Source organism: Anser anser, assembly GCF_964211835.1.
Source record: "Anser anser genome assembly, chromosome: 2".
NCBI lineage: Eukaryota > Metazoa > Chordata > Aves > Anseriformes > Anatidae > Anser > Anser anser.
The window spans coordinates 103002455-103024294 of record NC_139721.1 but is presented as its reverse complement, the minus strand read 5'-3'; the positions used below and the strand labels follow the sequence as shown (position 1 = coordinate 103024294).

The window sequence follows — 21840 nt, the reverse complement described above, 5'->3', positions numbered from 1 at the left end:
TTAGATCACTTTTTTTCTATGTGAGAAGTCATTTTACATTTTTTCTACTTTAAAACACCTCTTTCTGTGCATGGGTTACCTTTACCTGAGCTAACTTAGGAAATTCATATACGTAATGTCCAAGTTTTGAGCAGGACTTTCTAGCTGCAGAATTTCCAGGGAGTGCTGTACACGTGCAGGGAAAATCGCAGCCCTCTGATCATCTTTGTGGTCCTCCTCTGGACCCACTCTAACAGGTCTGTGTCCTTCTTGCGCTGGGAACCCCAGACGTGGATGCAGCACTTCAAGTGGGGCCTCACAAGGGCAGAGCAGAGGGGGACGATCACCTCCCTCGACCTGCTGGTCACTGTTCTACTGATGCAGCCCAGGATGTAGTTGGCCCTCTGGGCTGCACGTGCACACTGCTGGCTCATGTTGAGCTTTTGTTTTTGCTCATGTCTCTTTGCATGGAGGTTCTCTTCCTCTGTTTAAAGCTTAATTTCACATAGGGCTAAAAACACTTGCTACTTTCTCCCCCTTCCTGTATCGAAGAGGTACAAAATTGGTTAAGATGGTTTCCCAAATTGTTCAGATGTATTCTTAAACATTCAATTTACATATATTTTTTCTTTTAGACAGGTTTTAAAAACAGTAATTTAAAGCATTAGTGCTTGAACTCTCTCCTAACTGATAAGACAAACAAACAAAAAAAAAACCTGAACTATTCTAGCAGGTTATGGGAGACCATGTAAAACACTCCAGACAGATTATTTTGGATGAATCTGAAAATCTTACACTTTCCACATCAACATCAGCATATTTTCAGAAAACAGCTATATCAAGAACAGGGAAAATATTCACTGAGTTGTATTTTGCTTCCTTCACCTATGGTAATAGCCAACACAATAAAATGTGTGAACTAAAAAGCAACTGTTTTCGTTTTGGTTGATTTTGATTATATATTCCAGCACACAATTCATGTAGCAGACATTCAAAAGACGTTGGACAGATGGTCCTGAAACAGACTGTATTTTAAGAATCTTATTCTTGTTATGTTCTCTAACAAATAACAAAAAATAAGGGATGTCAGTACTAATATCCCATTTGAAAGTACTTTGCTGACACTATGTACTGCCAAGGTCCTAGCAATGCTTTTACACAAAGAAAAAGATCTGGTTCAAACTGATAACATGGATTTCTTTTCCAAGTGTGCAATCTCTATGTTACCAGTAGGTATCTAATCTATCAGCCCTGCTGAAATCCTTTATGGCAAACTGTTTTGCTTTGGAAGTTGTACTGTTAAAAGTGCATTCCAGAAATAGAAGCCAAGATTGCAAAAGCGCTATGAGTGACAAGGCCCAGCAGTATAATTGTGTCAGGCTGATAACACATGAGAGGAGAGAAAGACCTCTGAGATCTTATTTTCTTCTTCTCTGGTATTTCCCCAAAAGATTCTGAAACTGAAATATTTATTGCTGTATGTGTTTCTGACTTTTTTTTTCCTTCAAAGAGCAACAATACCATTGTTTGCTACCACTGTGCAAAGGAATAGTCTATTGCTAGAAAATTGCTAGCATTCAATTATATATACATCTATATTATACACTATAAAGAACATACATATTATGATAATCTACCAACCTCTAACTACTGGTGGGAATTAATCACTCACGAAGGTGAAAGTACTCCTAAACTTAATTAATAGTCTAATTTTTGTATTTGGATGAGAAAAATGATTAAGCCAAGCTCACAAGAAATTTTATCTTTTTGTGTCATTTTCTTAAATTGCATGATACAGCAAATTATGTTAAAATGTCAGTTAGAAACATATATTTAATGTCCAATGCACATAGGGTCACAGAACTAGCTTTTTCAAGTACAGAAATTGCAGTTATACTTTCATATCTCACCACAAATTCTTGGCACCATGAAAAATAGAGCATCAAAAATACAAAAGCTCAGAATAAAGCTGCATTGGCATCTGCGTATATCTAGAAGAAGCCAATCTAATCTGAAGCGGAAACCATGGATGCTGTAACTTGCTGTAACCAAAAGGCTCAGGTACTTTCTCACCACTGCTGTATAACACCCCATTAGAAGAATACCATCTGTTCCGCTTCCCCAATTGAAAATATTTCTCTCTCTTATCTGTACTGTCTTCAGAAAAAGGTTCTGAAAATGCTCAATATTTAGGGTTAACTGAATTTAAATCTTTGATAAAACTAATGAATTCCAGAAGACTTAGATTCATCTTGCTGTATACTGTAGTTTTACAGCATATTTCTTGCAGACATATCAGGAAATGTTACCAGCGTAACTCAACCTGCTTTTCAGAAGGTATTTTCACTCAGTCTATTAAAAAAAGTGATTAATATACTATATGTCAGTTTCTCATTTACTCATAAATCACACTTTTGTGTGAAAGAGGGAATACACCTATCAGTTTGATAATGTCAGGCCATCTCTTGTGAAAGATGACAGAAGACAGAAATGCAGGTGAATGGGCAGAAACTGCTGGCTAATTTACTACTACAGACTTTCAGTATTTGCATCCTAAGCCAGTAATTGTAAGTACATGCATCCTACACCAGCTAGGCTCACGTCACTGTATACAAAGAGCTTACACCAACTGCTGTCTGCTGCTGCCCCCAAGTGAATTATGAATTTGTTCCAACTTCAGGGCTTACTTTCCATATATGCCGATCTCTGGGTGTCTGGATGAGCCCTTAGGAAGCTTTGCTCTAGTCACGTGCATGCATAAGGCCTCTGTCCTTAAGGTGGGCCATAGACCTCCCTCCTTCCCTGTCTTGTAAAGAATCACTCTGTGAATGCATTTTCCATGCAGCATCCCAAACTTTGTGGCAATGATGACTGGTTAGTGACGGAGACTGCATCTTTGTGGCAATCTGGAAGTTGGTGTGTGTTTAGTGGTAAAACATGGAACCAGGTGAGGATACTAATCGATTCACAGCTTGAACCTATTTGTGTTTACCAAGTTTGATTTTGCCTCAGTACAAGTGACTAAGCTTTCAGATGGTCAGGGGAGAGGTATGATTTGGGTATGAGAGTCACATTTTGTCATGCACAGCAAGGAGATTCTCCGATGGTAATGACCAGCAAAACCATTGTGAAGATGGTAGTTCAGTTCCCTACAGATGTAGTGAAGTACCGGATCAGATTCATGCTACAGAAAAGGATGGTGAATCAAAGTGAGAACCAGAGTCCAGAACAGCCTGATTTCTAAACGAACTATGGTTAGTCTGGCCATCAGTCTGTCGGTAGATAAGGAAACGAAGTTAGAAGGTGTTCTTCCCAAGAGATGAGACGCTTTTTTGTCAAGAGGTGGAAAAACTTTCCCAGAAATAACACACAAAGTTATTCTTTATAGTTTATAAATATGTCCCAAGAAGACTGAGTCCATTTAGCCTCTTGATTGTGTATATTTTACTTTACTGCAGTAGACACAGTCTGCAAACCAGAAGAAAGGTCAAGATCAATGAGTAGCAGAGCTATTAGTTTTAAGAAGCTGATATTAATGTTCTAATACAGTTGGCAAATTCCTTCCAGCAAAAGACAACAAGTATTGAATGTACTTTATGTTTCCAAGAACCATCCAATTGATTGCAACTGCTGTCTTGCAGCTAGCTATATAACATGTGAGAGAGATAATTAAGCCTCAGCAATTCTATAGTCGACACACCAAATTCACGTTTTTCTTCTTTAGTGTACTAGCCATGTGTGCTCAGACACAGGAAATGTTATGTATTGATCACGAGTCACTTAACTCTCTCAGAATATGAAGAGGTTTTAAGTTAGGCCAAACTTATCCAGAACACATCTAAAAGGCGACCTAATGAAGTTCTGCAAGGTTACCAAGACGCTGGAAAGACCATTGGGTCACTTGAAAGACCACTGTCACAAAAATCACAGAATCCCAGAATGGTTGAGGTTGGATGGGAGGTGATCTGGTCGAACCCCCTGCTCAAGCAGGAACACCTAGAGCAGGCTGCCCAGGACCATATCCAGATGGCTTTTGAAGATTCCCAAGGAAGGAGACTCTCTGGGCAGCCTATTCCAGTGCTGAGTCACATGCACAGTACAGAAGTGCTTCCTGATGTTGAGATGGAACTTCTTGTGTTCCAGTGTGTGCCCATTGCCTCTTGTCTTGTCACTGAGAAGAGCCTGGCTCTGTCCTCTTTGTACCCTCCTTTCAGGTATTTATAGACACTGATCAGATCCCCCGAGCCTTCTATTCTCCAGGCTGAACAATCCCAGCTGTCAATTTAGACTGTGATTTAGTTTGATGAACACCCAAATGGAATGTATTCTCTCCATAATCTGCTCATTAATGGCAGAATATAAAATTACTGTCATCTTTCCAAGATCCTCATAGCTCATGTATCAAGGCACAATAAACTATCTTCACGATCCATCACTATGAGAGAAAGAGCTATTAATTAGGTCGTCAATGGATAGATCAAACATTTTCCTTGTGTTTTCCTTTGTAAATTCCCAAAGAGATTTCAGTTCAGATTCTGATGCTGAGTAACTGGACTTGACCAGGACTGGTATCTGGGTTGACTATCAACGAGGTAAGGTAGTTGCCAGGGTATTAGTACATCAGTGTTTCTTTTATAGCGTAGAGCTTGTACAGAACAATTATCACCTAGCTTGGAGGGCAGAAGTTCATATAATGAGCTGAGCTACATAGTGGTGGCTTCAAAAGAAGGAAGAACAAAACTCTGCTTGCTCAGGATTAACAGGAGGCACCTAGGTACTGCCTCTCAGCTACATGCTTTTAAAACAATAGGAATTATTTTAGCTACCAGTAGCATAATAATGTTTCAACGGTAACAGCATAGAAATTTCGCACTAACTTGGAAATGCCAATTTGATTCATGCAGCAGTACATGATGCTTGAATCTAGAGTACAGAAAATGAGCACAGATTTGGCAGTATTGCAACTGGTATAAAATTTCAATAAATCTAATATTAAGGAATTATAAAAATCTAACAGTAAGGTGCAGTGATAGGAAGTCTTAATATCTAATACAGTAAAATAATGCAGGTGAATTGAGAAAGATACTACATAACGTACAACAAATTACTGGCTTAATCAGCTATTTAAGGAGATTCTGCAACTGGCGATATGCAAGAAGGTAAACAGATAGTTAAGGCAGTTCTTTCTGCAGAAATTATCTGTAGAAATCTACAGATCTATAAATAGACTGCATTTCCCTTTAAAAACACACACATACACACAAAAAACAGAATGTAAGTGAAAAAAGAACTGTCTGGTATAGTTACACAACGAGATGTTTAAAGATCTGAGATTAAAAAACAAAAACAAAAAAAAACACAAGTAGGTGGGGTAGATAAGCCAGAACATTTTTGTCAAATGAGGCTACCAGACAAAATATTAAAGACAGCAAAAAAGAGGAGAAAATAATTTTTCTAGCTGGATGTGCTACAAAGGAATGCTGAAAGGAATTCTCCTTTCTATAAGGAAGAGGCAGTGGAGGCGTAAAGAAGAAAATACATCTATTAATAAATGAAAAGCTGTGAAGAATTTAATTATTCAAGAATGGCTGAAAGACAGCCTACTTTTTAAATTGCCTTCATCAAAAAAGAAAACAGAAAAAGTTTGAACAACTATTGTGAGCAGTGTAACAGTGAGAGTTTCGTTACTGCAAGCTGTTAACCACTGGAGCAAAATACCACCTATTTTGCTCAGAACCAGAGTACACACCTGTCTAGGACAGAACTGAACCAATTTCACACAAAACTCCATACCATGGAGTAAGATGACTTGTGTTACATAGGAGAATGGAGTAATTAATTTCAAAGACTTTAAATCTGTTAGTCTAGAGCACTGCAGTACTTTGTAGCCACTGGTGTTTTGGAGGAGGTAGAAAAGTCACCTCACCTTAACACAAGCTCTGAAAGGTGAAAAAAACAAACAAACAACAAGAACAACAAAAAGGTGAGTGGTTAGAAACTTAGGTTTATAAAAAAACATCTGGGCAAAATAGCTTGAGTTGGTGAGGGCAGAAGAAGAGGTAGGTTTATAGCAATATTTAATAAACAAAATTTAGTGGATAGATTTTTTGTTATAAAATCAGTCTCTAGGACTTCCAGAAATGGTTAGAAGATAAAGAATGTTCTATATCTGCATTTTGATCAAGGATTTCATGGTAACTACAATTTTCAAAATGACCTTTAGTTGACATAATATTGTTTTCCGTTGTGATTTAGACGCTGACTTCCATAAACTGAAAATAGATCTTACCTGAATGCCTGATCTGAAAGCTACACAAGGAATAATAATAATAAAAAAAAAAGATCCTGAATGTCTCACAAACATGCATGAAACATGAATTCCTGAATGTCTGTGAGATATTTAGACCTTCTGGTCATTTGTTCCACAAGAGCACTTGGTAAATAAGCAGCGTGTAAATAAGTGAGAGATGTGAAATATTAAAGTTTGAAAAAAGATTTTTAATGCAATATATAGCTAGGAGGAATGTCACACAAACATCATGATAACACTTTCTAAATATACCAGCCAAAAGAATGGTTTCCAGGGCTTTCAGCAAAGGTGTTACGTTGCTGCTAAACCATGAACTTTCAGTGAAGTGGCTGGAACATCTTGGGAAGCTTAGCACGTTTCTTCTTTCTGTACTTCATGTGAGGGAGCTTTCACACTCTCAGCTGCCTTATCAGAAGTGTGATGCTCACTGGTAACAGCAGCAAATTCATACTGGAAACTAAATGCAAAGTAGCTGAATAGTTTTCCTTGAAGATTGTATCTAACTAAATTAGGCTTATGATATTTCTCTTAGTGTTTTAATAATTAAAGCTATAATAATACAGTCATCATATAAAAGATTAAGAAGCATAATCATGGGAAATTGTCTTCTTTGAGATCAGTATTGCTAATGAACCTGTTAAGCTGAACTAACCTTTCACAGGAACAACTTCCAGTCTCTAAAGAAGGAAATAGTTAGAAAACAAACTACCTACTGCTCTTTCTGTTCTGGAGAAGATAGTGATCTCATTTTGCTCTGAAGCATCAGTTTATTCTTCTTTGTTTGACATTTTTATCCAATCCAGATACCTTTCCACAGGCAACATTTCCAGTGAAACTAGTTGGATTTTGCTCAAGCAAATATTCAATAAAACTACAGAAGGAATAAAGTACTTTGCCACCAACTTTTAGAAATAAATTGTTTCTGCACAGTTCATTTCAAAGTAGTGTCTCACTGGAGTGTCTAGGCAGTAGAGCAAACAAGATAAATCAGCTGAAATGGAATGATCTTGTTCAGCATTTCTTGGGATTTTGCCTACTTTGAGATTTTTCTCTCCCATTCCATTAATATTCTTCTTTAAAAAAAAAAACGGTATTATAAATTGTATAGCTTTCCTTGCTTTCTTTAGATGATAACCTGTTCAGGGCAGGCTGGCTCTGTGTTGGTGCAATAACTAACACAGTGGTCCCCAGCCAAAGACTAATGGCCTTTCACTCTGTTGCAATGAAAAAAAACCACAAAATTTTGAAACCTAAATGTTATGTAATGACACTGAAACACTGAAGGTGACAGTATACCTCCTGACAGTATACCTAAGGACCAGTATCTAAGAAGTCTACGTGAGCCAAAAGGATTCCTGACAATAGACAGGTTATTGCTGCAATAGTGGTGCAAACAGAAAAGAATCCCAATTCCTTGGGAAAGGCCTGGATTTATTTGCATTTTATTAGCTAGCATAGCAGATATAGGAGTGGCAATAATTTTACTTTGACATAGACAACGTTTGTTTTCTGTTGATTAAGTAAGAAACCAGTAAATAAATCTTTGTGATGTGTTAACTTGTGACTGAAATACCTCAAGTCCAGGCTATCAGAAAGACAGACTGAACTAGAGCTACTTTGATACCAAAGATTTTTGACGTAATAACTGTGAGCTCAAGGATTTAACAAATACCTAGCTATGATGATGCTGTTAATATGGATGTGATACATATGTAAATGAATTGCTGTTAACCACTAGAATAAGAAATCCCCAAAGTATCACATGGTATGGTCTTTGTAAACTTTGAATCAAGCTATACGCATGAACGATCTAGGGCCCATTGAGACAACATTAATTAGCTGTGTCACGAATTATCACTCTTGATATCTCTTGGTCTATGAGGCCAAAGAATCTCTGAGAATGGAAAAATGTATTTAATTCTGGGCAAGATTATACTTAAGAACATATTAACTCAGTTCTTTATTTCTTTTGAGCTGAACCTGTAGTTTTCTTTAACAAATGAATATCACAGCATGGGTGCCCATTGTTCAACCTAGTAAAATGTAAATGATGTGTTAATGGGCCCTATTTAATGTCAGTCTAACTTGCCATACAGCACATACAACCCACACTGATATGGAAACCTCATATGGAAAAGCACTGACATGCATGCCTAATATTAAAAAGAATCAGAAGTCCTAGCTGACCTCAGCACAACTTAGAACAAGGCTTGAAATAAATCATACGGCCAAAGCAATTATGTAACATGATGCTTGTCTGAATGTACGACTTTAGGTGGAAAGGCCTGCACTTGTAAAAATTCTTAACTAGGGTAAATGGAGTATAATAAAACCACTCTTTTTTTTTTCTGTGCTATTTTCTCATGGAATTTCCAAGTCAAGTCCAGCATCTTCCTCTTTGTACTAAGGAGGAATTAAAAATATGGAAACCAACTAACAAGCATAAAGCCCCCCAAATGAGAACCTTGCTCACAACTACTCTCTTTTGACAAATTGAACTTTTCTACAGAGGCGATTTGCAGATTGTTGTTATTAAAGCCAGATGAAATGATCCATAGCTTTTAAAATCTGCAATGACATGTGAAATCATGAGGCTGAACATCCTCCAAAAAATTCAGAGGAGTGAGAGCAGTCTCCTGGCTTAAGTCTCAGTGTCACTGCTGAGCAATACAGATAAGCTTGTGCATGTGGCACATGGATCTGCCTCAGGTCCAGACCAAGACCGTGGAAGGTGCTCTCTAAGAAACAAAGGGCTGCCACACATCACATTCAGCTCCATAAGTAAAGCACGTGCCACTGAACTTGCTTTCCTTGACCTACATATATAGCACCACATTTAATCAGAAAAAAAACCACACACATCCAAAAAAACCTCTACCTGAACAAAACACTTTAGCACTTAACTCTCCTTGAAGGAAGAGGGTGTGGCAATAATCATAGGACAGATATTAGTTCTCTATGTTACTGTCACTTCTAGAGTAACAGGTTATATAGAGTTGTAGAATTGTTGAATGGTTTGGGTTGGAAGGGACCTTAAAGATCATCCAGTTCCACCACTCCTGCCATGAGCAGGGATGCCACCCATTAGATCGGGTTGCCCAAAGCCCCATCCAGCCTGGCCTTGAACACCTCCAGGGATGGGGCATCCACAGCTTCTCTGGGCAACCTGTGCCAGTGCCTCACCATGTATGCATAAATATATACACAAAGATATACATACACACACATATACATGAAGGGTTTTAATAATTTCAGTCTCCCACTCTCTGGGCTTAAAACTTTAACACAAATGGTAACTTACCTGACAATGAAAAACTTATCAGTCTCCGACTTCCCTGTCCCTGGATTGAATCTTCATTGGTGATGCTTTTAAAAATCTGCTGGAAGAAGAAGAAAGGTGAGAAGGAGGAGTCTCCTGTATCTCTTGAACAGACAAACTGCTGAGTAACTGTCCTTTTTACAACATAACCACCTAAGAGTCAAATAGACAACCATTAATCAAAACAATGTTTTCATTCAGGTAATGATTTAGCCACTAGTGGCCTAACTCAGACCTTCCTGGATGCATTTTATTAAAACAGAATGATACAGAAATATTACTGTAATTTTAATATAGTGGTTCCTCACACAGAAAGGGACTATTTATTAAATGAGATAAAAGTAATGCATAAGGATGGGGATATGGCTCTCATCTCTACTAATGTCTGTCTTTATAACATATTAAAAGAGTGGAAAATCTTCGTCCAGAAAGTTTATTGCAAATTTCTCTGTGAGTTTACTGCTATCCTGTGCAAACAACTTTGAATTATGATACTAGTAAGTATTGAGGGTGAGTCTGAAAAAAAATAAGTACATCAACAGGTGACCTTTTGTACTCACTTTTCTGTACCTTGTCTTTTGACAAGGATCATGTCCACAGCTTGAGTTTTAATGTCAAGCATTAGCTCAGCAAGTTTATTGGTGGGCTGCTGTTGGGCAAGTTAGGACCCAGGTTGCCTTCTGGTTGTGATCAGAACTGGGAAGCAAAAACCCCTCATGCCAGTGTCTGGGGCATAAATAAGAACCTGCATCAGCTGGGGGACAGCAGTTTCCACTGCTGTTTCCCTGAACAGAGCAGAAGAGATGCTACCGTGAGACAGGCTCCAAGCTCAGCAGGGCGATGGTGCTACTATGACTACCTCCCACTGACTCTGGAGCCAAACCAAGTGCTGCTCTGCTCCTAGGAAGTCACAGCTCCTCACCAGTCTTGTTGTTTGGCTTTCAGGCAAAAAAGAAAAAGAGCATTTATGCAGTTAAGTTCCAATTTCTGCCAGGAGACAGTAACTGAAGTCCCACTCAACTGTGACTCATTGCTCAGTATATTAAATATTGTGTATTCAAGCTTAACTTAGAAAACAAGCTCTTCTTTGTCCCCACAGAGTTCAAACCAGAGCAAGAGGGCATAGCAGCGCCCTAGCAGGGATTAAGCAACAAGCACAGCTGGCAGGTCAACACACAAGTGACACATGAATTGTAAATACAAGGGGTGAATCTAGACACCATTGAAAAATGGGCTCTGGTGTACTTGACCTTTTGTCATAATCAGTTAGTTTCTCGTAGACTATTTAAATGGGATAAGGAGTACTGAATAGAGTGACACTACAAGCGAATTTAAGTAGAAACACTCCAGCTGGATCACAACTAACTAGCTGTAATTACAGCTTTGGACTTCTCAGGTATGCAGGTTTCAGTCTATTTATTAAAGCCACCGCTGATAGGAAAGGTACACATTTATATCGGTATTATACGTGACACTGAGAATTTTGCGACAAGAACTCAGTAACCTTTATCAGCTGAAGTTGTGAAACAATGGCAGAAACAATGACATTTCTTTGTCAAGATGTGTTTTTCATACTACTTCATTGACTGGCATTTATTATACATTTTCCTTTCAGGCTTACTACTTATGGTCTTCTCACGATTTTGTCTGGGACAGTGCCTGGGCCAACTGCCCTAGATACGTGCATATTTGCAAAATGTGCACTTTTTTCCAGCCCTTAAACATTTCCCCAGGATTCTTAAATCTGCCACAAATCAGTATGGACAGTTTAATGATCTATGTTTTGAACAGACAGGGATGGAACTGATGGTGTCCTGCAAATACCAGCACATTCAAAACTTAAAAATATGTTGCTATGAAGGGTCCTGTTTTGGGCCATAACTACATTAGGGAAATTGAATCAGGACAGTAATGCTTCAGTAATGTATGGACAAAAGTAATGCATGGACAAAAGCATCCCCAGCATAGCCAAAGCTGCAGTGTCAAAGCGTGGCATTACACAAGGAGGACAGTAAGGCAACCAGCCCTATAAGTGAAACAAGCTGTACTGAGGGAAAAGAACAAATTAGATTTGCTTCTACAGGATCCATCTATTTTGTGAATCAGGTGCTCCTCACACTGTACATCTAAGTGCTCACCCCTCACGGGGCCTTCAGTAGTGCTCCCTCAATTTCCACTTGCCTCATGTTTTCTCATGGAAATCAAGGCACAAGGAGGTTGGAATAGGACTAAAGAATGGGGCATATCCAAGGTGCGTGCTGGGGCCCAACAATGTGCAGGCATCAGGTTGGGGTACACATCTGTACCTGGGACCTGGAAGTGCTCCTGCTTTTTACTCTATAGACACGGCATTTCTGGGTATGAGAGTAACGTTTTTAAATTACCTAACTGACAATAAATGTTCCCCCTGGCTTTCAATGGAAAACAGTTCTCATGATTTGATGATTTGAAATGTTGACACAATTCTCCTAATCCTGGTTTTCCTGATCCCAATTCAGTCAGAGGTTTGAGGAGGATCTGCCTACAGCTTCCCCTATAGCGATTCCCCCAATGAAGACCAAAAGGTCTCAAAAAAAAAAAAAAAATCAAAAAAAAGGTCAAGTTTTGCTACAGTAGTGAAAAAGAAAAGCTTAAGCTTTTAATTATGAAGAAAAAGAACCAAGTCAGATAGCACAAACATTTTAAAAACCCACCACTGTAAACAACTCTTCCCCTATGTAGTGGGTTGACCTGGGCCACCTGCCAGATGCCCACTCTCTTGCTCTCCCCTCCTGAACATGGCACAGGGAGAAGATAAGTCAGATAAGCCCATAAACCAAGATCAAGACAGACAGATCACTTACTGATTACCATTGTAGGCAAGAAAGACTCAGCTTGAGGAAAAGTAATTTAATTTATTCCCAAATGAATAGAGCTGGATGGAGAGAAACAAACAAAAAAACAGAACACCTTCACCCCACCCCACTTGCTTGCCAGGCTCACCCCACTGGACTCCTACCTCCCCCCAGTTCCCTGAATGGTGTAGGGGGCTGGGGAGAGGGGGCTGCGGTCACCCCCAGCAGCTCCTCTGTGCCGCCTCTTCCTCCTCACACCTCTCCCCTGCTCCAGACTGGGCTCTCCAGGGGCTGCAGGGCAAGCTCTGCTGGGTGCCTGGAGCACCTCCTGCCCTGGCTGCTCGCAGGGCTGCTTCTCGCACTCCCTTCCTCACTGCCAGGCAGCGTTTGGCCCTTGCTGAGCTCCGCTCTCCCCGAGGAGCCCACCCGTGGCCGAGGGGCTCAGCCGGGCCCTGTGGTGGGGCCGCTGGAGCCGGCATGGGGCAGCCCTGGCCGCACCTCACAGAGCAGCCCGGCAGGCCCTGGTACCAAAACCTGGCCACACACACCCCATACACCCTACCCTATTGTGTCTTTGCAGGTCTTTGATGGGGGTTTTTGCCTCTAGGCTTCATTTTAGCCAGCTCAGTAACTTTTTAAGTTGCAGAAAACATTGTGCAGCCCCTGCAGCCCTTAAAAATGGCCATTTCCTTCTGGCTGCATCCTGCATCCTGAAGTGGCAATACGAAAGCAAGGCGAAATACCAGCACTGCTGCCTATAACTGAATTATGAACTCTGTAGATTATCTCAGTGTAGCTCTCTGAGATGCACTGCTATGGTCATTTTGACAATGCCTAGCACTTAACCTTAGGGATTTTAAAGATGTTACAACATTTCTTTGAAGCTTAGCCAACAAAGGGAATGCACAGCACTAAGGCTGCATGAGATCAAGGCACAATGCAAATGAACGGACGCAACATTAAAGACTTCATTGTACAAACAAGGCTTCAAACCAAGATCCTAGCTGTAACACTTCCTAAATCCTCCCAACCCCTGTTCTGTAAAGCTCTACTAACGCAAATTGGTGTCTCTTTTCTCCAGTGGCCCAGCTAAATGGCTTGGCTCCGAGGCCTCCACCACTCTCACAACACGTATGCTGCACCTTCTCACCTGAGAGGGCGGTCGCAGGAGCTGGGCATGTGCCCAAGCACACTCAAGAGCAGATGCAAATCCTCTCTCAAAAAGAAATGATCATGTAAGGACATACCCAGGGAAGGATATTACAATGGCTGGGAAAGTGGTTTTACTTCAATATTGACATAGGGAGTTAAGGCGACCAGTGGGGGCGGAAGAAAAGTTGTATCAACAGCATGGCATGATTTAGCTTGCAGTATAAGGAAAGGTGAGCATGAAGGAGTTCTCCCTCAACTTTTTGACACACAAGGTCATTACGTTTGTCCCGCTGTCTAGCTGAAGATAAGTTTCCAGGACCAAGCCAAAATCTCAGCAAAGTGGAAACAATGAGAAAAGTCTTCTAATTTAAGTCCAATATTTTGAAAAGAAAAAAAGCTGTTGGCTTCTGTTTGGACTCACTATTTTCTGACGTAGTATCAGATTCTGACGTAGTATCAGATTCTCCTTGGTAGTGAGAAAAGGCTAAGTGAACTATGCATAGGATAGGGTAAAGCTGGGTGTGTGCTCACTAACAATCACCAGCAACCGCACAGACTGGGATTTATGAAGTGTTGATGCCTGGGATGAAAAAGTGCATGGGTCATATTCCTCTTTCTTGCCATTTATCATGAAAGAAACCCAGACTAATTTTAGTAGCTCCAATATAATTACACTAGGAGTGTTGTCACTGTAAGTAAACTTTGAATTTAGTCATCAGGAAGGAAAAAAAAAACTCTTCTCAACTGCCACTGAAAACACAGTTAGCTGACAGAACAACATTCATCTCATCACTTGACATCTTACAGACTGAAGACCTTGGCATGAAAGGAACAAATGTAATTTTCCACTTATAACTGTGGTGCTCTTTTATGCCCTTGAAGAGCTCAGTCTGAATTACTACAATATTTTTGTTTGTTTGTTTATAATGTAATGTTTGCACATTGTGCAGCAAAACCTAATTATTTTTAAAGTCCTGATGCGGAACAGGATTAATATGCTTTTATTACATGCTTCTACCATATGTAGTCATGAAAAGATGGGACCTGAGCTGCAACTTGAAGCCTACCTGAATCTCTCAGAAGAGCGTGGGTTTCCTGACCAGATTCAAACCTTCCTCCTTGTGCCTTGCTTGTGATCAGAATGGTTGTCATTTCCATGGGCAGGAGTGTGTGCACTCGAGCAATTAAAGAAGCATCAGTACTTCCTTTACAATATTCTCCAGTAAACACACCATGAAATAAACTTCTGGTCTAGCACAGTTTCCCAACCACTGAAGCACAGGCAAAAGGCAACCACCAAAGCAGTCAAAGCTCTCTGCAAGGTGTGGGGAGGTATGTGAGGCCAGATCAAAGCCTCTCAGGACATGCTGAATCCAGGGAAAGGACCACATTTGGAAATGCTTTTCATTTTCTTGGTAGAGAGAAAAAAGACAGAAGGACATGACTGAAAACTAAAAATAATAGTGTTTTCCTGGCATCGCTTTTCCTTGTGAGTAGTTCCTGCAAATGCTGGAGGGAATTTATGTGACCCTGAATGAGAAAGGAGGCAGGATTCACACTGGCAAATGGAGCCCTTGAGACTCCCCCTCTGTTTAGCTATAGAACGTGTTATGAAAAAAAAACCCACAACAACAACAAAAAAACAAACTTGAGAAATCCCACAGTATGACAGTCCATCAGTTCTTACTGAGGCAAAATTCCAAGTGCATCACTAAAACTTTGTCTATCCAGAAGCTCAGAAACAAGGACTCTGACAGCTAATTAAAAGTATATCCTAAAATACTTTGCTCTTCACTGGTCTATCTGGATATATGGAGGAGTACCAAGGGCAACAGTCTTGCTCCTGAAAGTAAAGTGGCTGCAGGGTACACCTCAGGTACTTCTGTTCAGCCTTCCTGTTACATCTAGGCAAATACTTTTGGAAAGTGTGCAATGTGAACGCCGGTCTAGAAGAAGCTGTAAACAAGCTTGCCTGCTGCTGCAGTAGAAAATTTGCTTTCCAGCAGTGGAATGACCTGTAATAGTGCAACATGTAAAGTGTGCTCTGCACCACTTTCTAAGTTACTTCTAGCATGTTTGTATGTTGTGCAGCCCAATTTAATTATGATAAAGGTCTTGCTGATATGGAACAGAATATGATTTTATTACATGCTTTTACCACATCTAGACATACACAGGTAGCAAATACAAGCACACATTTCTTTTCCAACACACAGCACAGAAAAACAGCTGTGTCTTAGTCTTATCATTTAGTAACACACCTTATGCTCCAGAAGGGCATTTTTGACCCCTGTGACCGCACAGACAAGGGAATTCAACAAAGCCAAGCAAATTTGCTTTTCCCATAAACAGAAGAAACATCTGATTTAAGAAATCGTACTCTTCACTGAGATCCAAAACACTTGGGTAGCAGCAGCTTCTGCTTCAAAACAGTGGTAACATTTAATGGCCATAACTGATATTATCTTACATAGGCCAGTATTTCTTACATTTAAAACAGAGGAAACTGCAGTGACACTAATGTAGACTAAATGCTCAGGTACTGCAAATTTTCATAGCTCAACCCTGGACCATACTACCTATTAGCAAGAGTTTCTCTTTAAAAAAACACTTCTAAGAACACATCAAAGTATTCAGAGGGGCTCACGCTTCCCAGCAGCACTACTCAACCCGCACAGAAGATGGAAACGTAAAATGAAAGAAACCTAGAAACTACAAAAGCAAATCAGTTAAGTATATTCTGTTTGTATACACCAGTCCTGAGGATGAAAATCAGCAGATGAGTGCCTTGCAAAAAAAAAAAAAAAAAAGCTGGTGACCTGTGCTTGATTCAAATAACAAGTGAAAAATAGCCTAAACTCGGTCCCAAACTGTGCATCAGCAAAAGGAAAAAAAAAATATTGCTAGATGTGTCAGAGCTAAAGACATGGCGTTGCAGAGCTGGGGGAAAAGACAAGACTGGTCAGTAACTGCCTGCCCTGCGCTTGCTTCAAGCTCCAGTTCCCTGTTCTCTGCTTCTCAAGAACACCAAATTTGCCTGCAGATTTGAAATAAAATAAGCAAAGTTACTGGCCTGAATTTAATGGTCAGTAGGAAAAGAAGAAGGTGATGCTTCGCTCTGCCTCCTTCCATCTGTTTGCATTTTTCAGTTCATCTGAGACATAAGATGGGTCCAAAATTCCCCAGACTGAGGTAGGAGCAGGGTACCAGCCTCCACTCTGCACTGCTTTGCTGATGTCAGTTTAAATCAGCTTTGAGCTATTGTTTTAACAAAGCAGCGTGTACATGGCACAGGTGTCAAGAAGAGTTTCTCAAAAAATTATTATCCCCTAAACTAGCTCTGTTGACTGTTATTGTTGCCCCCTTGATTTCACTGAACTCTTAATACTAGGACAATTTCCTAAGTGTGAAGTGTCTTTCCACAGTAAAAGAATATAAGGCATTGTCCCAAGTTCACGCTTCACATTGTGCCATCCGCTTCAGAGAGGGAATAGTTCTCAGTTGATCTGGGTGAATACTCCCATTTCCTCCTAGTGTTGACTTTAAAAAGGCATAGCTGGGGAAGAAAACTTGACTAAATAACCACAGACTGTAGAAGTGCTTCTTTTCCCTCTATGACCTGACTTCTACCACCTCTTGGGAACACAGGGTAGGCTGGGATGTATGGGGTGGGCTGTGAAAGGAGCAAATGGAGATCCAAGCTCCATGGCTGTCTCTGACAGAATTATGGCTATAATCCCAGGCTACACTTTGAAAATCCAGCCCTAATTAGTGGCAGTACTTCAGCTACAACCCTCACTCTGTTAACAGAATTATCCAGCTCTTGAATGCAATATATTCCACTTATCCTGTTAGCTCGTTAAGCCACTGTGCTGGCACTGCAGTATTTTCCTTTCAGGTGACTGCAAATCCCATGCAGCCAGTTTCTCGATTAGCAGAGCCTAACTCCCTGCTGGGTTTTCTGCAGCTGACTTGCATCCCCGAAGGACTGTGACCACACGTGTGCCACAGTCTTCCCCCTCTGTTGTGGTCAGTGCTGTTCTAGCCCTGTAATACAGTGCTTTCTCACTGCAGTTCCCTGATTAAGGGGAGAAATTGCCTTTATGGGCATGTCACAGTTGCCTTCTGAATGCAGAAGGCTCCTTTTGCCTCCTCTTGCAGCAGTGCTTATTTCGATTTTTTTTTCTCCAGGAGACAGAAGTGTTTCACTCCTAAAAGCTTCTCTCCTAGAAGCCCTTACAGAAATTAGCATTTTTTTTCCATTGAAAGTGTAATGAACTCTCAGCAGATTCTAGATCATGAACCCTGGAAACCAAACTAATATTATAGAACAAAAGTGCTGTTCGGTACTATCAGTAAAGTCCTCTAGAAGGCAACTACCAATAGGTTTATGACAAGTGAACATTCAGTGACAGCATGCACTAAGTATACCAGGTCTCCATGCTGGCATGAAGGTATTTGCTGTTTCCCAGCCTACCCTGTGTGGGTAGAACGCTGGTTTAGAATAATGACAAAATAGAAGAGGGATGTTATGAGTAACCACTTTCAATTAAAACAAAAGCAAGGACTGAGGCAACAAATCAGTATCTCCCCCAGAGTCCAACACGTTTTTCTTCCAAAATTTTATTAGATTCAGCTTTTTCATTGTTTCAACAGTTCTGCCTGATAAACTTCAGCTATCCTTTGGCAGCAGAGGAAAAGCTTTGATTAGAGATTTTGATCTTCCTATGTTCTTTGGAAACTTCATTTAAATAAATTCCTAGATTTTCAGATACTTAAATATAACTTAAATATAACAGTTGTGCCTACATTTGTGTTAGTGTTTAATTTGTGTTTTATGAGTTGAATGCCGGGTTACATCTAAGAGACAGTCATTTTTCTTGACATGTAGCAAACTTCTTAGGAGGACTGCTTTCTGCAGGATACCTCACCAAGGACTCATTGCAGCTCTGATGCTGCATGCTATTTGACATCAGTGGGCCTTTTAAGAACTAACATGTCCCTCAGCAAGTTGAAAGCAGTCCAAAGGATGGCAGTAGTTTACACCCCAATGTGCAAAACACACTTTTACAGACACAAAAGGCTCTTCTTTCCCACTGCCCTCGCCTCTGGTGCAGTCAACTGAGAAGGCTCTCTGCAGTTGCTAACCAACTCTGTGCTCCCAAGAGCTACCATTATCCACAAAAACAAACAAACAAAAAAAACCACTAAGGAAATCTAGGTTTAAGATCAGATTAACATCAAGCAGCTGCCTAATGCAGGACAGGATCATGCCTGTAAACCTGACAGGTCTGTACACAGAGTATTAATGTGCTTAAGCACTCTCACAGCAAAGAGCTGTGTGTAAATAACAGCCTCTCGGGAGCAGCTAAGCAAACCCCTACACCACGGAAATAATTGGCAGCAGCATCATTGATAGGTAAGACAGGCCCAGGGGGCACTGTTCGGATCCTGCAGTTCTGCACAAAATTTGCCCCTGTAGACTCTAAATTCAATCTTCTCAAGAACATGTCCTGTTTGCACTGAGGACTAAAAAATTGCCACTAATGCCTTTTCTCTTTGAACTACAGAACAAGCAGGGGGATCAAAATGTAGGGCAAATATGGTAGAAATACCCTAAAATGCAACACGTCGATGATGTCTTCGGAAGGCAGTGAACTGTGTTAGACAGCAGTTATTAGAGGCTTTAGAAACTCCTCGCTCTTCTAATGCAGCTTGTCTGGGACAAGTACATAGATGAATAATGCTGACATGCGTGGGACAACCGGATCACTCAGCTAAGCTGTATTTGAGGAAGGGCTCAAAGCATTCATCTTGCTGTCAGAGAGTCTGGGTGAGGGAATCTGGTCAATGACCCTTCGAACCATAAAAGAAGCAGCAAGGCAGTGAACAATGCCCATTCTTCTAAATGAATGCCCTGAATATCAATTCCCTACAAGTAGCATTATTTTGAGAAGTGAGTTACAGACCCTTTACTTTCAACCTTGGATCCTACTTTTGGCAGAACTGAAGTGACTGCAGAGATTTATAGTCTGCTTTAATAAATAGGGAAATATCTCTGCTCCTTCAAAGGTCCCTTAATCTTGCTGAATTACTAATAAAACATTTGCACTCCACAGGGCAGTTTCCTAGTCATGCTAGCACAGAAACTGTAAAGCTGAGAAGAAAAAAAAAAGTCCTAAGAGACAGTATCTACAGTCTGGTAGTTAATGCAGCCACATTCATGCTCAGTGTTTCTTCTGTGTATCTTTTGGGAGATACATCAGAACCAGCAGAAACTGCTTATCCTATCTCAGTAAACCCACGGTCTATTTTTTTTTAATTTTTATTTTAATTGCCTTTGTTTTCCTATTTGGCTGCTGCAGCTGAGCACCCACTGCTTTGTTTTCCTTAGTTTGTGGCTATCTACAGCAGCGGGTTTTAAAAAGCCAACAGTTTTATCCAGTGAAGAGTGCTTGTGGAAATACTGATTGTAATCGAACTGTCAGAGAATGACTGGTGTTGGAAGGGATCTCCTGAAGTCACCTGGTCCAACCCTTCAGTGAAAGCAGGACCAATTCTGAGTAGGTGACTCGGGGCCCTGTCCTGTTGAATTCTGAGTATCTCCAAGGAAAGACAAATGACAAGATCCCTGGGCAAATCCCCAAAAGTTCCTGAAGTCTAACCTGAATTGCCCTTGTTGCAACTTGTGTCTGCTGCCCGCTGTGATTTCACCATGCTCTGTGAGAAGAGCGAGCCTCCTTCTGCCCTACACCCTCCCACTGCGTAGTTAAGGGCATCACTAATATTCCGCTTAAGGCTTCTCCTCTTAAGACTGCACAAATCCACCTCTCTCTCTGCCACTCCTCATACGTAATGTCAACGACTAATCTGAAAGATAAAGAAAATAGGGGCCAAGCTCATCCTGAAAATGACTGTGGTAGGGTTTTATGGCAAACTTAAGGTATGCCAAAGATTTTTAGGGGAAGCAATGTTTACAAAATCCAGTCTCTGATAACAGCTGAGCTCACTACAGCAATTTGGGTATCATGGCTTCACAAAGGATTTGGCCTGCTGCATGCTGGATGCAAAAGACTTCTGAATGTGAAGTCATTAAATATGACAGGAGGGGGGAAACGATGTCAGCTAAATGCAGGAGTGCTGTCACCACAGAGAAGTCATTAGCGTGTATAACATTAGTGTGTATAATATTATCATTAGTCTGTATAATGATATAATTCTTGTAGATGTTAATAAATAAATCACATCTTAACAGCAAGAGAGGTGGCTTTTGGTGCGTGTGTCAGTTTTGATGGAGATCAGCGCAGAATCTGTCTCAAACACTTCTATCAGTCATGGGAAATTGCTCTCATGTAACAGATCAAGGCAATGCAGAGGTTCGTACCTGTCCTGGTTTTGCCTGGGATAGAGTTAATTTTCTTCCTAGTAGGAGGTATGGTTCCGTGGTATGGTATGGTTTTGGATTTGGGATGGAAATAATGTCGGTAACATGCTGTTTCAGTTGTTGCAGAGCAGTGTTCACACTAAGCCAAGGACTTTTCAGCTTCTCATGCTGCCCCGCCAGCAAGAAGGCTGGGGGTGCAGCAGGAGCTGGGAGGGAACAGAACCAGGACAGCTGACCTAAAATGACCAAAGGGATGTCCCATACCTTGTGGTGTCATGCTGAGCAATAAAAATGGGAGAGATTTGGCCGGGGGGCTGCTGCTCAGGGCCTGGCTGGGCATCAATCAGCGGGTGGTGAGCAATTGCATTGTGTATCACTTGCTTTGTTTATTCTTTCCTTTCTCCTCTCCTCTGCTCTCCTCTCCTCTATCTTACCTTTTTTCTTTCTTATTAAACTGTCCTTATCTCAACCCACATATTCTTGCATTTTTCTTTTCAATTCTCTCCCCAGTTTCACTGGGGGTGGAGGGGAGTGAGCAAACGGCTGCGTGGTGCTGAGCTGCCTGCTGGGTTAAACCACAACAATACCTCATGCTACACACACCACCCACATGGTCCTCATCTAGTGGGGAGGAACGGGACTCATAATGCACGAGACGTGGCTCCCATCTCCACACAAAATCCCTGTCGCCCACCTAGATCCCTCCCCTGGCCGACCACGCTGAGATGAGAGCAGGTATCTTCTGTGTGAAACATCTCCCCTCTCATCCCCACCAGGCATGTTCCTGCCCTCTTTCCTTTTGCCCTACAGAGGCAGCCCCGACGCTTGCTTGCCTGCAGCTGTATGTGCAGCAATGGAGACA

At 40.9% G+C, this 21840-nt stretch overlaps 1 protein-coding gene across 11 annotated transcripts in view; it reads right to left on the bottom strand.

The window, feature by feature from the left end:
• HECW1 (HECT, C2 and WW domain containing E3 ubiquitin protein ligase 1) overlaps window positions 1-21840 on the bottom strand; it is a 268810-nt gene that overhangs the window by 102996 nt on the left and 143974 nt on the right. For 9 of the 11 annotated variants that reach the window (XR_014580687.1, XM_083826824.1, XM_083826828.1 and 6 more), the window contains one exon: window positions 9591-9669. Coding sequence is in view for 10 of the 11 variants with exons in the window: in XM_083826824.1 (XP_083682950.1) it covers window positions 9591-9669 (79 nt within the window). In the remaining variant the exon portion in view is untranslated. The remainder of the gene's footprint in view (window positions 1-9590; window positions 9670-21840) is intronic. The other 2 variants (XM_083826827.1, XM_083826823.1) reach the window with 1 other exon arrangement.